This window comes from Mixophyes fleayi, chromosome 2, assembly GCF_038048845.1.
Source record: "Mixophyes fleayi isolate aMixFle1 chromosome 2, aMixFle1.hap1, whole genome shotgun sequence".
NCBI classification, from domain to species: Eukaryota; Metazoa; Chordata; class Amphibia; order Anura; family Limnodynastidae; genus Mixophyes; species Mixophyes fleayi.
The window spans coordinates 59,096,603-59,114,909 of NC_134403.1; the positions used below are offsets into that span (position 1 = coordinate 59,096,603).

The 18,307-nt window shown below is 43.9% G+C and overlaps 2 protein-coding genes across 5 annotated transcripts in view; both read left to right on the top strand.

Moving 5' to 3' along the window:
• Nucleotides 1–3,684, top strand: part of LOC142140996 (mitochondrial ornithine transporter 1-like) — a 32,403-nt gene extending 28,719 nt beyond the window's left edge. For all 4 annotated transcript variants that reach the window (XM_075199045.1, XM_075199044.1, XM_075199043.1 and 1 more), the window contains 5 exons: nt 551–809; nt 1,737–1,874; nt 1,954–2,126; nt 2,457–2,615; nt 3,200–3,684. In XM_075199045.1, coding sequence (XP_075055146.1) covers nt 551–809; nt 1,737–1,874; nt 1,954–2,126; nt 2,457–2,615; nt 3,200–3,321 — 851 coding nt within the window. In that variant the 3' untranslated portion in view covers nt 3,322–3,684. The remainder of the gene's footprint in view (nt 1–550; nt 810–1,736; nt 1,875–1,953; nt 2,127–2,456; nt 2,616–3,199) is intronic.
• A 3,134-nt stretch (nt 3,685–6,818) lies between these two features.
• LOC142140997 (mitochondrial ornithine transporter 1-like) overlaps nt 6,819–18,307 on the top strand; it is a 30,558-nt gene continuing 19,069 nt past the window's right edge. Inside the window, exon 1 of the mRNA XM_075199047.1 lies at nt 6,819–6,859. The gene's annotated coding sequence lies outside the window, so the exon portion shown is untranslated. The remainder of the gene's footprint in view (nt 6,860–18,307) is intronic.

Sequence of the window (18,307 nt, forward strand, 5' to 3'; positions counted from 1 at the left end):
TTAAGCATATCAAGTACAAGGATGAGATCCCATGGTGCAGTAAGCGGGACATAAGGAGGTTGGATATGCAAGAAACGTCCTAATATCCGGCATGTCCGGCAATCTAAGGTGAAAGAAAACCGAAAGGGCTGATATTTGAAAAAGTAACGCGTCCTGCGCACTATTACCATTTTTATGGTAATAGTGCGCATAAATACCGTTATTATGGTACTTTTAACGCCGGCTTTTTGCTCGCAACTCCCTGAGCTGCGAGCAAAAAGCTGGGTTAAATATTATTTTTCTTTTTGTGTAAATGGGATTCTAGTGCTCCAAGGTCCTTTTAGAAAGTACTGAGCAAAACCTGCTTTGCAAGTGTCCCTTTAACATATTTTAAAAATGTTGGAAACTATTAAAATACAGTTTGAAATAACCATTAAGACTTTGTAAACTCATCATTAAAGCAGTTTCTGTGGCCAATATAAGCTTCACTTTCATCTATGTGATTATGTAATGAAAGCTTTGTATACGTATATATCCACTGTATAACAAATGCATCATGCAATTATTTCAGGTGGAACAGCATGTGTCCTAACTGGACAGCCGTTTGACACTGCCAAGGTGAAAATGCAGACGTTCCCTAACCTGTATAGAGGCCTTATAGACTGTGCAGTGAAAACATATAATCAAGTGGGTTTCCGAGGTTTCTACAAAGGGACCAGCCCAGCGCTTCTTGCAAATATATCTGAAAATTCTGTGCTCTTCATGAGCTATGGCTTCTGTCAAAGAGTCGTGAGGAAGATCACAGGCTTAGATAAGAATACACCACTAAGGTTAGCTTTTCACTATTAAATGTCTAATCATCACCATTTATTTATATAGCGCCACTGATTCCGCAGCGCTGTACAGAGAACTCATTCACATCAGTCCCTGCCCCATTGGAGCTTACAGTCTAAATTCCCTAACATACACACACACAGACAGAGACTAGGGTCAATTTTTGATAGCAGCCAAATAACCTACTAGTATGTTTTTTTTGGAGTGTGGGAGGAAACCGGAGCACCCGGAGGAAACCCACGCAAACACAGGGAGAACATACAAACTCCACACAAATAAGGCCATGCTCGGGAATTGAACTCATGACCTCAGCGCTGTGAGGCAGAAGTACTAACCACTTCGCCACTGTGCTGTATTCTGTGTTGTACATTAAAAATCATTTTCTGTGTTTCAGAATGTACCATTATAGGATTCTCCCTTTAATGTTACAGTGCATGCAGATTTTTAGTTATAGTGGTGCTATTGTACTTAACTGAATGGTTTTGCAACACTGTGGCAGCTCTGTCAGATCCAAGGGAGCATCATCGTCACCATTGTTGATTATTTGTAAGGTGCCACAACACAACGCAGTGCCATACAGCCAGAGCTACAAATTATACACAATACAAATCGCAGACAGAGGGTCCCGTGTGAGATTACAGTCTAGGCATGAAAGCCTGAATGACTTCTACATGCACAACATGTTGGTATTATTCGTTTATTGTTCTGTATGGTCTACTGTTTGTATTCTGTACGACGCTGCGGAAATCTTGTGGTGCCTCATGAAGGTTAATAATAATAACATATCACAGTGTTACCAACACTCTGCAATATCACACATAACCAAATACTAATCATAGCATAGTAATAATGACTGCTTAGAAAAAAGTTATTTTCACTTGGTATGAACCCATGTTGAAGGATGTGTTTTGTGTCTGTTTTAGTAATCTTCACAATGCAACTGCAGGTTCATTTGCGGCAGCATTTGCCTCACTGGCGCTTTGCCCCACAGAGCTGGTGAAGTGCCGTCTCCAGGCCATGCATGAAATGAAGCTATCCGGCAAGATCATAGAAGGTCAAAAGTGAGTTGCGATCTGTATAATACATCCTGCGTACGCCCAGTGATGCACTACATATCTAATGGTGCTCTCCTCTCCATAGTACAGTGTGGTCAGTGGTAAAGCATATTCTGCATACAGATGGCCCAATGGGTCTCTATCATGGACTGTCCAGCACGCTGCTCAGGGAGGTCCCAGGATACTTCTTCTTCTTTGGGGGCTATGAAATGGGTCGCTCGTTTTTTACAAGAAGTGGAAAAACCAAAGATGAGTTAGGTATGGAATTTATTTTCTACATATAAATCTCAACCACACCTTCAGTTTTCCCTATGGTGGAAAGGGCGATTCCCTCTCCATCTACAAGGAGGTTGTCCAAGAGTGTTCTCTCTTGTATCTTTATATTGTAGTCACATTTTGGCCACAGGTCTGGTGCTTTTACTGTAGGTGCAGTTATTGGGGGGAGCTAAATAATGGGGAATACAGTCACCCCCTCTAAACATGGCACATCCAAATTAATATTACATGATGGTCATTATAAAGGTCAATATAATGAATGTTAAAATTACTACTATCAAAACTCATTCTTATGTTTTTATCTTGCTCCAGGGATTATTCCACTGATGGTTAGTGGTGGGTTTGGAGGGATCTCGCTGTGGCTGGTTGTATTTCCAGTGGATTGTGTTAAGTCTCGAATACAAGTCCTCTCCATGACAGGGAAGCAAGCGGGGTTCATAAGGACATTTACAAGCATTCTAAGAAACGAAGGTAAATATTTAATTACACTTTGGAGTTTGTATTAGTCTACTTGTAAAATGATAAATGTAACAGTCCTTTATAAAACAACCAACAAATACAAATTACTAAATGTTCCAAGAAATCGCGGTACCTTCAATAACCTGTTCCAGCTAATGTCAATAGTTTTGCCATTTATAACTTGGCTTATGGGAACTATAAAGTTTCATGTTAGATGGATACTGTATCCCCTGCACAACAGATACTGCTGCATATAGTATTATCCGAGGATGGATTTTTATGCAGGGATTTTGCAATGATGAGTGTACATAGACAGTCATGCACATTTTTGTGTGGTTGCTCACTTACTCACACCACATATTTCCCTATTTCTTTCACACAGATTTTCTCACCCTAATATATAGACTTAGCACTACAGTTACATAGAATAAAGAAATATTTTTCTGTATGATGTAATGTACAAAGCATCAAGGCCACTACAGACATAGAGCAGGCTAGTTGGGGAACAGGTTTGGGCTCTATTCATACAGACTGTTATAGATACAGCCTCCCATGTTCTCATCAAACTACTGAAGTTAATATATTTCATTTTGCAGGTGTCTCTGCCCTGTACTCTGGACTGAAGCCCACCTTAATCAGAGCATTCCCAGCCAATGGAGCTCTCTTTGTAGCGTATGAATACAGCAGGAAATTGATGATGCAGCAGTTTGATGTCTAGTGTAAATTGTTGCAACTTTCACAAGTGAACAGTTCTACAAAATGTTCTCATTGTTACTCACTAACATTCCGAGTGTCCTGCACGATCCTCTCAGTATTGATAGGCCAATAACAGTACCTTTCCTTATAAAGTACTAGTATAAAACTAGATTTAGGTACTACTACATATTGTTAGACAATTCCTGTCTTTGCAAATGTTTTATATAATTGTCATATTATGATGGTGTTTTATAAATAAACATTTTGGTTACTATTTTATTTAAACTCCGAGCCTTAGGTGTGTTGACATTTTAAGCTAATACATTTGCATTGTATTTTATTCCATGTTTCAATTTACCTAAAGAATAAAGCAACACAGACGCTATTCATATCTGTACCTCATTTAATAGCAGCTCACACAATACTGCAACACAGACTGGACTGAAAGCTACATGTCTGCACTGTGTTGGGCACTTCCTGCTGGGCACTCTGTGTATGGCACTAGTAGGCACACTGTCTTCACTGTTGGCACATTGTGCTGGGTATACTACCAGCAGGGCCGGATTAACCATAGAGCTAACTGGGCTACAGCCCAGGGGCCTATGGCATCCAGGGGGCCCTTCAAAGTGCTCAGCAGCAGTATTGATCGGTCGGGGGCGCCCCCAGCCCGATCAGTGCTGCTGAGCACTTTCCCTGCAGTACTTCCTCGGCGCGCTGTAGTCTCCTTACTGAGGAGGTCTCGTGAGTCTCACTCTCACGAGATCTCCTCAGTAAAGAGCATACAGCGCGCCGGGGAAGGAGGTAAGTACTACCAAATTAGTGCCGTTTGTGGAGAAAGAAAAGATTCTCTGCTTTATACTCCATGTTCAAAGCTTTGGTGTCTTAATGCTGAAATGGGTGATATTTAAATTTCTTAGGAGAAAGGAGTGAAAACGATACATTTTCTATAGAAGTCTTGTGGGTTTTCTGTGTTCATTGGACAGCTAAAGAGATATCTTATCAATAAAAGATTCTATCATTTTGGGGACGTCTGTGAAATCATTTCCTGGCACAGAAAATCAGACCCAATCTTGTCCACGACCTAAACTGTAGTTTTATATAAAGCTGTCTATACGTGTTCGGAAAAAATGGAAAGAAAGCAAAATTGTTCTTTTGTTCCTCTAGACCTAATTACTAATTACGCGCCGGAGAAGGAGGCAGCTCGGATCCCAGGGTGGGGGGGGGGGGGGGGGGTCAGCTCGGATCACGGGGGGGCCCTCACGGGGGAATGGAGCCACCTTAGCCCAGGGGCCTCCATTCCCATAATCCGGCCCTGACTACCAGTGGACATTTATGAAAGCTGTTCTACGGGTGACCGTGAAGAAAAGGTGGTGTTGCCAATGCCAACCAGATATTTGATTTAATTTTAAAATTTTACTAGAAAAATATCTCTTTTCCTAAATGCCAGCAATTATTATTATTTTTATTATTAATTTTTATTTATAGGGCGCCACTAGGTGTCCGTAGCGCCGTACAGGGACAAACGATATTTCAATACGAGGTGAGACAGCACAGTACAGTAAACAATAAGCACAGTAACTCAGTAAGCTCAAAGCACAGCTAGAGAGGGCGGGGGAGGGGAGAGGGAAGATCTGCATACGACACCCAAGAGGGAGGGAGCGGATGACAGGGAGACCCCCAGAGGGGAGAGGAGGGAGCGAGAGGGGACGGGGGGGAAGAGGGTCCTCGAGGAGGAGGGCTAGGTAGCTGGAGAACAGAGTTAAAAGTGGTGAAGACAGGTGGAGAGATGACCCTGCTCAAAGGAGCGTACAATCTAAGGGGTGGGGTAGACAGACAGAGAGACACGGGGGAGAGAAGGAGGAACGGAGAATAAGGATAAGGGAAGGGGAATGAAGGGGAAGAGGCAGAAGAAAAGGTAGGAAGTTAAGTGGGAGTTAAGTGATTATCAGTGCAAGTAATATTGTGTTAGACGCATCTTGTTTTGGGCACTACTGGGCATACTACATTTGGCATTGCTGGGGGTGCTATGTATACCCACAATAAACGCACACTTGATATTGATCTAGCCCCCCCCCCCCAACAAAATGTGGTATAAGTAATTAATTTCACCATTATTTTTGCTTGGATTTGACCATAAACCATTGTTGTTTTTATATTTACTTATATATAGATCAATTAGATGAATTATAAATATAGATTTCTGTTGGGTTATGGTACATAACTGCAGCTCCATTTTATACAGACACAAGTTTTCCTGCTGTCAATCATAAGCCTGTGAGAGCGCACATTTGCAAAGTGCTTTAATAAATCTGGTCATCTGGTTAAACATATTTACCCAAATGATCAGATGCACACGCGTGTGACATGTATAGATGGCCCTGTAATATTTCATAATATGATATGATGAGAGAGGCATTAGCTGTCATTGCTACAAGAATAAAATCCTAAAGCATTGCCAGGGATGTTATCCAAACATATGGTTAAAGTTCCAAATATTAAGAAATGTTTATTTTTCAGCCTTTAGGTGGAGACTCTGTAATGCTTATGTTGTCTGCCAAGCTAGTAGACTGACCTGATATCAACGTGTGACTTCTGGGAGAATGCTGATTTAGGACATTTTGTCACCCATAAGCTAATTCCAAAGTCCTGTTTTGTGACAGGGTCAAAAGTTCATAATGTGATATTTTGAGTTATCGGGTAACTTGTTCCACACTATAGAAATACTTAAGTTGCATCAGTAATGTTAACTTCAAATCAGTGTAAACCAACCCTGTGTTTGTTGTGGGTAATTTACATATAAAAGACGATAGTAATCAAAATGACATATTTACCTGATCGCTATATTTGTTTTACTGGTAGACAAGATCTATCATGTTTTACTGATAGCTTTGAAACGAAGGCTGCTGATTCATGTCTATGATAAATTGTCATAAGCCTATCAGACAGAAAAAGAGTATGGACTATACCCTAACTGTTGGTGCAGAGAGCTGTCAGAAACAAACTAGACTGATGCACCCTATGTGTAGCTGAGGAGAGACCGATATCCTGAGAGAAGCAGTCAGAGCCCAGGTACCTGTCTTGTCCACATAAAAGAGAAAAAGAACAGGGACAGTCTACAGACATTAAAGAGACAGAGCGTCAGTCCCCCAAGGCTGTCTGATGTAACCACTTACACATAGCCTGCAACTAAGTGAAGTACATATTGTGCGATTTCACCGAGATTATGATCAGCCCCCATACAAGCAGGATCAAGGGGGGACTCTGTACTACATGTGCAGGGGCCCTTGTGGACCCCACACAACAGTAAGCGCTGCTTGTTTCCAGCACTGGCAGCGCATCTAGTGGAAGTGGAGGCCTTATACCTGACAGTACCAGGATAATATTCCTCCTACTCACACAGCTCGCAGCCTCCCCCTTATCTCTCACATATAAAGCGCTGTGCACCCTGGTAGGAGCGGGCCTATGTGCTGTAGGGTGACTGGTGAGCTTGCATTGGTTGTGGGCGGAGGCAGCGGGAGGCAGAGCTTGTTCCTGGCAAGGTCCCCGGGTGCACATCCGCGGTGAGTCCAATACACTCATTCACTCTCCATGCACATTATATACATGTGTCACTGTTGGTCTCTTACATATATGTGTTTCATGGTTTGCACTGATCATTGCTCCCGGGATCTGATTCTTGGTTACTGCAAGGAAGGAAGGTGCCTCTTCTTCTCTCTGTCCCTTGTTATGTAGGTGCCATATGTTGCCCTGTTCTATAGGGATGTATGTACGTGTGACATTGTCAGTACGTCCTTCTATGCAGAGCTGGCTGATGTAATATGACGGGGCCTCTTCCTTCTTGTCTGACCTTCCTCCCGGCTCACATGTACACATCCTGGACCTGTAATCTTCCATGCTCAGTATTGCAGCTGTGGTATACAGTGCATTTACCAGCTAAGGTCACCCCGCAACGTCCTATGATCATTGTAATGTGTTCTAGTACCACCTTCCTATTTATAGTACTGTGTCACTTTATTGCTATCCATAGATTCATAACAACTGTTCCTAAAACAGTATCCAGATTGCATGCTTTATTAATGGAAATTTCAGCCTTTTAAAACACACTTATTATTGAGACTGACACCTACAAAGTATCAATTATGCCTGCTAATTGTATGTTGTTCTTGCTATTTATGTTGTATAAGGTAGTTTTTATTGGAGGGGCTTATTTAACACAAGGGAATTGTAATAGCATATGTATGGAGGACTGGAGGTCTACATCTGCACATATCTCAATTCTGTAAAGTCACCTAATCCGCAGCAAAGAGTCTCTGTAAATTGAATTTAAATAAGAAATTTAGCCCCACATAAAAATATGGTAGAACATCTCCACCCCAAATATCAAAACAGCAGAAGTATGGTGTGAGACCCTGGCTGATTGTGTGGTGACTCAGAACACTGATTGGATGTTAACTGTCCAATCAGTGTTCCTGATTTGAAACGTGGTTTCTGCTAGTTGGGGAGAGTGGCGGTGGTGGTGTAGGAGAGAGGCGATTACACTATTGTTTTATGTGTAGCATGGGTTCCCTTATAATTATTGCAATGCTGGGTTTTCAAGAGCAGTTGAACAATTTTTTTTCTCATATTATACTTTTTTATTGAATGCAAATAAAGATTACACTGCTATGATAGATATAACAGTCCAGCTTGTCACAAAGAACAAAATATTTAAACAGAAACACAATGCAAATATTAGCAAAAAACATAGGGGTGATACGGTGGACTAGGGACAGGGGCTGACTGGTTAGGGGGGCATGTGTGCACAGGGCATCCAAGAGGAATTCAGGGCCCCGGTACAACAACTTTATGGGGCCTCTCTTATAGCTGAGCATGGCTACGCGGCGCAAAGGTGGAGGTGTTCATATGATTGGGGTCGCTGCTATGTACATTTGGGCTATGGCTAGCAGGTGAAAAGCGCTAGGCCACCCTTCTACAGAATAAAAAACTGCTTTGTTGTGTACACCATTGGCACAAGGGGGCAGTGCCTGCTCGCCAGAGCGTGACATATGTCCCAGCACTCCTGACTTTCAGGACATCTAGCATCATAGTGTAGTATATAAAGAATGTAGTGTGTACATAAAGAGTTCACAGTCTTGGCCTTCCCCTTAAATTGGGCAGAACAGTCACCAAAAATTGTGATTGTCCCACTAGAATCACAACATTTCACAGACTCACCTGCTCTCTCCTACCTGTTCTTGTCACTTTCACCACCTGTTGCTGCTGGTTTCTTTAGTTGCGGCTTGTCTAGATCCTGGAATGTTGGGGGCCCTATTAGGAAAAAAAATAGGTACATTTAGAAAATTCAAACCAGCCCTGGCGTAAAATCAATATCACCCACAAGTAATAATTAGGTCTTCCTGCAGCCCCAACATTAAAATAATAGTATTACCATTTAATCAATAAACCTATTTTCCTCCCTGCAAATAGCCCCAGCAATAAATTAATAGTATTTACATTTTATAAATATACCTATTTCCCGCAACCATCACTGTCATTAAATAATTCATACTCACATTTAATAAAGAGACCTCATTTGCCTCAAACTTATCCCCACATTCAATAGCCCCCAAACCACCCTATCTGAAATTAATAGTCCCCACTATTAAATTGCCCCACCATTACCCCACAAACAAAATCGCACCCAATAATTAGACACCATCTACCTCACACTCACTACAATGCCACAAGCCCCCTGTGCCATCACACACACTACATTGTCACAAACCCCTTGTGCCACCACATACACATTACTGTGCCTCTTCATCACAACCACGCGATGCCCCCTTATCACACTGCACCCTCCATTCTGTTTTTCCCCCCTTTTCCTGGCCCCCCTTCATCACTTTGTTCCATGCTGCCTCCCCTTCATCACACTGTGCCATGTTGTCCCCCTCCTCTTCATCACACTGTGCCATGTTGTCCCCCTCCCCTTCATCACACTGAGCCTCATGCTGCCCCCCCTCTTCTTCATCACTGTCCCATGCTGCCCCCCCAATCCTTCATCACTGTCCCATGCTGCCCCCCCAATCCTTCATCACTGTGCCATGCTGCTCCCCCTCCTTCATCACTGTGCCAAGCTGCTCTCCCCCCTCTCCTTCATCACTGTGCCCTGCTGCACCCCTCTCCATCACTGTGCCATGCTGCTCTCCCCACTCTCCTTCATCACTGTGCCATGCTGCTCCCTCCCTCTCCTTCATCACTGTGCCATGCTGCCCCCCCAAACCTTCATCACTGTGCCAAGCTGCTCTCCACCTCTCTTTTTCATCACTGTGCCATGCTGCTCTCTCCCTTGCCTTCATCACTGTGCCATGCTGCTCCCTCCCTTGCCTTCATCACTGTGCCATGCTGCTCCCCCCCACCTCTCCTTCATCATTCAGTGCCCCCCCCCCCCCACCTCTCCTTCATCACTTGGTGCCTTTTTCTCTCCCCCCCCCCCCCTTCTTCATCACTCTGTCCCTTTCTGTTTTCTTCCCTTTGCCTCCGTACCTTTACTTACCTTTGTATCGGCTTCTTTCATCTCTCTTCTTTTCTTCTCTTCTGTCTTGGTCCTCTCTGCGCCTCTCCTCACTGAACGTCATCACGTCACGCCTGACATTCAGTGCGAACGGAGCAGAGAGGAAGGAAGAGGGACGCCGGCGCTTCAATCACGTGATGTGAGTATTTTTTAGTTTTCTTTTAGGTTTTTTTTTTTAAATACCCTGCTCCCCCCACTAATGAAGGGGGCGGAGCCACCTCTCCACACCCGCCCGCAAAAAAGTAATAAAATGAAAAAAAAGAAAACTATAAAACAAGTTAAAAAAAAAAAAAGTTGGCAGTGAGGGCCCGGGCTGGGCCCCCTAGCAGATCTGGGCCTGGGTAATTAGCACCCCCCCTCCTCTCTGCGGTCCTGTGCACCCCCTCCCCTCCCGGTCCGGTCCCATAGTGGACAACCTTGGGCTGAGTCACTGGGCTACCTCTATTTCTTTTCCATTAAAATATTCCTAACGGGCAGCTGAGTCATTTATTGCCCCCAGGCTAAAATCTGCCAGCCCCCACTAGGGCACTAGAGGACAGGATAATTGCACCTTTCTTAAAACTGTGTTCCTGGTAACTTTTTCTCATTGGAGCTGATATAGAGTGGGACATATGCAAGTTTGATTAGCGTATCTTGCATGAAGTCACTCGGCACATGCCCAGAAAGTAGGCACACATATATGCAAACACGCAGAGTCAAGCTATCGTTTATCTAGTACATTCTAGGAAGTGATAGCTAGAAAGTGATTGGTTGCTATGGGCAACATCTCCACTTTCCTTTTTAGAAGGTTTGATAAATCCACTAACATTATTTTACACTCCTACTTGTTACGTAATACATACATAACACATAACCTTTCTGTCAAACAGGATATAGAAACATACATTTTTTTAAAACCTAACACAGTATGTCGTCCATTTAATCCAAATCATTTCTTTGTTTTAGTATTGGGCATTAAATACTTGCCGCAACTTAGCTAAGAAATCTTATATGTCAAAAAAAATGGCATTCATTTTATGGCTAAACACTGGCATTTGTTTCATATACAGCATATCTGCCTACTTTCCTGGGATTCCCGGGAGGCTCCCGAATTTCGGGGAGTCCTCACGGAATCCCGGAAGGGTAGGCAAAACTCCCGAAATTTGGTGAAATTCACGGCAGTGATTGAGGGGGCAGGGCTTAATCATGTCATTGAGCTCCGCCCCCTCCATTCAATGCCGTGAATTTCGGCTTTTTATAGTGAGGGTGGGGCTATGGTGACCATGCCCTCCTCCTACCCCATGTCACATGACTTCTCTCCCGGATCTCCCGGGGGAGAAATCTTAAAAGTGGGCATGTATGATATACAGTGTAAAATAATAGTCCATTTTATGTTTAACCTATACAGGTCAAACGGCTGATATTCTCCCTTTGCACATTCCCCTTGCAACCCTTGAATTAAATATATAACTACTTAATACCTGAAATAAGACACAGGCACAGGTTTAATTGTATAAATGGTGGTGGCAACGAAAGTAAATGTAAGTTCAGATAACCAGCTAATAATATACAAACAAACATAGGGATAATCAATCGACCCAGAATCCCAGACGCTAACTTAACGGCATCAGAGAGACTTCATCTCTTGTGGCCTCAGAGGGCACATTGGCATAAATGATACCCAGGGCATTCGAATAAATAACTCTAAAAGAGACCTATAGGGGCCTATATAACAAGCAATCTTTTTTCAGGGGACCATGCAAATTTAAGTTTCCCCTCTGTTTATAACTAGGGGATCGCAGCAGATATCGGAGCAATAATACAAGAACTATTATCACAGCACAGACTCTTATCCCTGGGATTTCCCGCGGTAAAAGAGGGAGACTTCTCAAGCTCGAGCGCACGCAGCAGAGTCTGATTTAAGCTTTGGTCAATGAACCAGGCCCTGTATACGCAAATGTTCTAGGTGTTTATGTATAATATATATATATATAATTTATAAACTATTCCCCCTCTAACATTATCCATTCATCTTGGGGACAGATTGCTCTCTGAGCTGTGGGTATCACATTAGCGGCTGCTCCAGAATGTGGCACATTACCAGGAATTTCACACGTTCAGCTGTTGTATATAATAGTTGGCGAACAGCAGTATTCACTTAGTAGTGATGATACTGTCTGGGTCATATTTTCTTAACCTCTGGGTAGGGGCCAAAAATACCAACCCATCAATGGTACGTGCCTGTGGTTTTCCTTACAAAGTAATACACCAATTAGTAGTTATGTTTTCATGTTATTGTTTAGGACAAATCCTCAATTGCCCACTCATTATTTTTTGAACAGTATAATACTTAGGAGCTGATTACTTGCCTATATAAGCTAATAACATGTTAAGTGTTATCTGCCCCCCAATGATTCAATGTGTCCACAGATTTGCGCTGTACTTCCTCTCCTCGACGGAGCCATGTTTGGGGTCGCTGCAGGCCCTACCCCCAAGGACTTCTCATTCGGATGAGTCTAGGATTACCAAATTAGTCACATGACATTTGGACATGGTGTTCGCCAAAGCTCCTTCCTCTATAATATCAATTCTTCCTCAGGGTGACGTTAGGGACCAAAACAATATAGAAAAATGTGTCTGCGCTAAAAATTAATAACTAATAATTAAATATCAAAAAAGTCATATTCTCATAAGAATTATATAATGACAACTACAGCTATTTAGAAGTATTTTACTGGATTTTCTATATTCTATATATATTTTTTGTCCACTAGTATCACAATCAAGATTATGTTCCTATATGTGCACATCTGATTTTTTTTATTGTAGATGATCATATTCCATTCACTATTATTGATCATTTACCTAATTATATATATTGTTTCAACTATGCTTTTTTAATATTGTTATTTTCTGTTTTACTGAATGTTCATGTGTTGTTATATGATTTGGATATTAAATGTAATTATATTATTCTTATGAGAATGCAACTTTTTTGATACTTAATTATTAGTTATTAATTTTTTGCGCAGACACATTTTTCTATATATTCTATACTTTTTCCTAATGAGTATACCCACTACCCTTTGTGACTGCAGCTTACCCGTTATTAATATATAATAATATACCAGTAGCGCCATTAGGGTTTGAGTTGGAGTGTTCTATTCTGGATGAGTCACATAGGTGTGCTATTCCACAGCTACACTCCTACTCGTTAATATATTTTTGACATTAGGGACTGTCACGAACAGCACTCACCTGAGTCTGCGTGATGCATATGTAACACAGGGTCAACCACAAAGACAACCACCTGGTCTGTCTAAAATGATTAAATACTTCCCTATCTATGCCACACACTAGCTTTGCGATACTAATTACCACCACCAAGGTTGTTTCGGATAAGAGCTGACACTCTTATTTAGGAAGCCTTCGGTTCTCCCTAGCATCAATCCAACACAATTTACTTTAATCAGAGTTCACTTAAACCACAAGGTTTGCACAGTTTCAATTAGGTCGCGTGAATTCATAAGAACACAGAGACTAGAACTTATTAAGTGTAATTTAATATGGAAGATACATCCACAATGCTTAAGATAAAAAGATAATAAAATGACATACAAATATAGTGCAATTGTTTCTCATAAAACAAAAAGGATAAAACACAGAATTGATACCTCACTTAGAATCAAGTTTGTGGTGCCGGGAGGAGCAGAACAAATGGGACTTCTTCAATTAAATGACTCCCTCAGAAGAACCCAGGGTTATATTTTCAATACAGTTTTAAAGCCAAGCTACAGGCCCCCCCCCCCCCCCCCCCCAGCCCTTTTTCCTGTGAGGTCAAAACCAACAGGAGGGGAGAATGCAAATTAGGGTCTCATGACTTTGCTGTTTGAATACCTTTAAGTCAAGTTTTCTTTACACCGTCCTAACTTTCCAGCAGCATGTTTTACGAACATGATTTTACCTTCACACAACAGGCCCTAAGTTTCCCTTCATCTGCATACCACACATGCCTCTGGTATGTATGATATTGGAGAAAATGATATGATCTTTTCCTGTGCCCTTATTCAGCTGGAATCTGTCATAAACATACAACCCAGTCTCTGCAGTCGGCCTGTCTGGGGGCCTCCCAAACGTGTGAGAATTCATTGTCTTGCAAGAGATCTCCTCAAAGGCATTCACAGTTGCCATCCTGCCATAAATGGTATGAGGTGCTATCCTTATCTACCAGCCCCCCTGGGTGGTTTAACATCCACACAACCCCTGGATCTAACAGCTTCTAAGAGAACCATGTCACACTATTTCTAGGAAGTAAATCACAAACATATTTTGCAGATCTATGCCTAAAAATTAGCTTGCACATGACACCTCCCCGTTCTAGAGGGTGGCAGGGAAATTGTTACCTACATGACGATTTTCCCTGCTCACCTGACACAAGGCTTTCGTTCTGACGGGATAATCCATCTGCATTACCATGGTGGCTCCCTTTTCGGTGCTGAACAGTGAAAGTGTATTGCTGGAGGGTCAGACTCCACCGGAGCAACTTCCCATTGTCCCCAGCCACCCTGTGCAACCAGCTGAGAGGGTTGTGATCTGTGATTACCGTAAAGTCCCGTCCATACAGGTAGGACTGCAACTTTTGCAAGGCCCACACTATAGCTAAACACTCTTTTTCCACAACTGCGTAGGCCACCTCCCTGGGAAGCAGCTTCCGACTAAGGTACAGGATGGGGTGCTCTTCCCCTTGTGAATTCACTTGGCTGAGTACAGCTCCCAGCCCATAGTTGGAGGCATCCGTTTGCACTGTAAACCTCCGGTCAAAATCAGGAGCTTGCAATACTGGGGATTGGGTAAGTGCAGACTTCAATGCGGTGAATGCCTCTTCACAGTCTGGGGTCCAAGTCACCACTTGGGGCAACTTCTTTTTCGTAAGGTCAGTTAGGGGCTTAGCTAAGGAGCTATATTGGGGCACGAATTTTCGGTAATATCCCGCGGTCCCCAAAAAGGACATAACCTGTTTCTTGGTCTTAGGAGTGGGCAATGCAGCAATAGCATCTACCTTAGTTGGCTCCGGACGCAGGGTACCTCCTCCTACTCGGTGCCCCAAGTACTGCACCTCATTCATACCAATCTGACATTTCTCTGGTTTTATTGTTAAACCCGCCCCCGCTATTTTAGCTAGCACACTGCTCAAGTGGATCAAGTGTTCTTCCCAGGTCTGGCTAAACACAGCAATGTCTAGGTAGGCTACAGCTTACCTCTCTTGGCCCTCTTGTAGGCTATCAATGAGTCGCTGGAAGGAGGCCGGGGCATTTTTCATCCCAAAGGGCATGACCAGGAACTCATACAGACCAAACGGGGTGATAAATACGGACCGCTCCTGAGCCTCAGGGGTCAGAGGGATCTGCCAATAACCCCTACTCAGATCCATAATGGTTATATAGCGAGCATGGGCTAACCGTTCTAGCAATTCATCTATCCTGGGCATGGGATAGGCATCAAACACAGTAGCCTCATTTAACCTCCGATAATCCACACAGAACCGGGTTTCACCACATTTTTTGGGGATCAGCACTACTAGTGCAGCCCAGGAGCTGTGGGACTTCCTAATTACCCCTAGCTCCAACATTTCTTCAATCTCCCTATTCATATCTGTCTGCACTTCCAGGGAAACTCGATAAGCTGTCTGTCTGAGGGGAGGCTGATCGCCTGTGTTTACATGATGAGCAATTAGATGTGTTCGTCCTGGCTTCCCTGTAAAATGATTCTGATAGGGCCTCAATGTCACAAACAGCTGATCTATCTGTACTTCTGTCAAGCTCTCACTATGCTGGGTGTTCTCTAATGATCTCCCACTCTTGGCAGAGGCCACTAAGTCTAACAAGGGGTCTGGCTCCTGGTCCTCTTCAGGTAAGCTACATACAGCTAATACAGACACCCCCCTTTCGTGGTAGGTTTTGATCATGTTGACAAGATATACCTTGTGCCTCTTCCGACCCTCATCCCTGGCTACCACATAATTGACATCATTGATGCTCTGAACTATCAAGAAGGGGCCCTCCCAAGCAGCCTGTAACTTATTCTGCCGCATAGGAACCAATACCAGAACTTTCTGACCCACTTCAAAGATACGCTCCCTAGCAGTGCGGTCATACCATTGCTTCTGCTTAGTCTGGGCAGCCTTCAGATTACTATGCACCATCCCCATTAGGGATTGCATTCTCTCCCTGAACTGCACCACATAGTGGACCACGGAGGTTTCGGGGGTGATTAATTTCCCTTCCCAATCCTCTTTGATCAGATCTAAGGGACCGCGCACCCTGCGCCCATACAGGAGTTCAAAGGGGGAGAAGCCAGTGGATTCCTGCGGCACCTCCCTGTACGCAAACAGGAGGTGCGGCAAGAACCTCTCCCAGTCTCTCCCCTGGGACTCCACAAAGGTTCTGAGCATCTGTTTGAGAGTATCATTAAAACGCTCACACAGGCCGTTAGTCTGTGGGTGGTAAGGGCTGGCTATGAGGTGTTCCACGTGCATCTTTTTACAAAGGCTTTGCATTAAATTAGACATAAACTGTGTGCCCTGATCAGTTAACATTTCCTTGGGGAATCCTACCCTGGAGAAAATGGTTATGAGGGCATCGGCCACCTTGTCAGCCCGTATGGAGGGGAGGGCCACCGCTTCGGGGTACCGTGTGGCATAGTCCACCACAGTGAGAATAAATTGTTTTCCAGAGCTGCTGGGAATGGCAAGGGGTCCTACAATGTCCACAGCTACCCGCTCAAAGGGTTCTGCTATTATTGGCAGGGGCACTAGAGGGGCGTGTCCCACATCACCAGACTTCCCCACCATCTGACAGGCATGACAAGATACACAATAATTGGCAATATCAGTGCCCATTTCTGGCCAGTAAAACTTTTGCTTTAAGCGAGACTTAGTTTTCTTTATGTCTAAATGCCCTGCCAGCGGGACCTCATGAGCTACCCTGAGTAACCCTTCCCGATACATAAGGGGTACCACTAGCCGTTTCTCCATCACCCCTGCCTCAGGTAAATCTCTGGCTACACTTTCCTTATACAAACTTCCCTGTTCCCAAATCACTCTTCCTTTATCAGACTCAGTGGGAGGACTGCCTGCTAGGCATCTCAGTGTTTCCAGTGTAGTGTCAGAGTGCTGTGCTTGTTGAAAAGCCTGGCTTCTCACCTGCTGCTCAGTGTCTTGTGATAAAGGTAAGGCATCTGTAACTGCATGTGCTGGAGGGAGGGGGGTTAGAGGGGGAGTTTCTGGGTCAGAGGGACTTTCTACCTCTCTCTCAGGAGTTAATTGTGAGGACCTATCCTTCTCTGCTTGCCTACGTGTGACCACTGACACTGAGGAAATAGTTACATCCCCTACCTCCTTGGATACAGACAGTTTACCTAGGTCGGATACCATTGAGCAATCATTTTCCTTCTCACATCCTAGTTTACAGACTTCAGATACAACTGAACAAACATTTTCCCTGTCACATCCTGATACCTGGGAAAAAACATGGTTAAATTCAGAGTCCACAACATCACTACTAGCAACATAACGAGATAACATCCTGCCTAAATCAGTTCCAAGCAAAACATTGGTAGGAATATTGTCCGATACCCCGACTTCCCTTAGACCTCTTCAGCACCCCAGTCCAGATAGACCCGGGCCATAGGCACAGCAGGGTGTATCCCTCCCACACCTTGCACAGCAATAGTTTTCCCTGGAATTATATCCGATGACCCCACCAACTCTGAACGCACCAGGGTAACATCAGCACCCGTGTCTCTTAACCCCACAGTTACCTTGTCACCGACAGTGACCGTTTGCAGATTGTCATTCCGGCTCACTTGGGATCCCGCAACACAAAGGACAGCTGGAGCAGACCGGGGTGGAGGTGGTCCCCCAGGGGAGGCTGTAGATGTCTTTCGGTCTGGACAGGCGGCAGTGAGGTGCCCTGTTCTGTTGCAAATAAAACAACGGCGGGTGTCTCCCTGAACAGGCTTGGCCCCCACCCTCCCAAAAGATGAAGAAACAACAGCAGGTGAAGGTGCTCCTCCGGGCCGCTCCCCTTTCCAGGCAGACTGTCATGGCACAAAAGTTCCTCTTTTAGCTGCAGGTGCCCGGGTGACAGTGTACTTGTCAGCCAGTCTAGCTGCTTCCGCAGATGATGTAGGGTCACGATCCACTACCCATTCCTTCACATCAGCCGGGCACAAAGTCAGAAACTGCTCCTGGATCATCAAATCTAGCAGAGCATCAAAGGTGATGATCTGTAGTCCTCCAACCCACTGTTTAAAGGAAGCACACAGCTGGGCCACAAGTCCTGAATATGTGTCAGAGGCACTGCGTTTTAAATCTCTGAATTTCTGCCTATGCGCCTCTGGGGTGATGTTAAAATGTTGCAACAGGGCACTTTTGATTGCCTCATAATTTCTGTCCATCTTAGGTGGAAGATCTGCA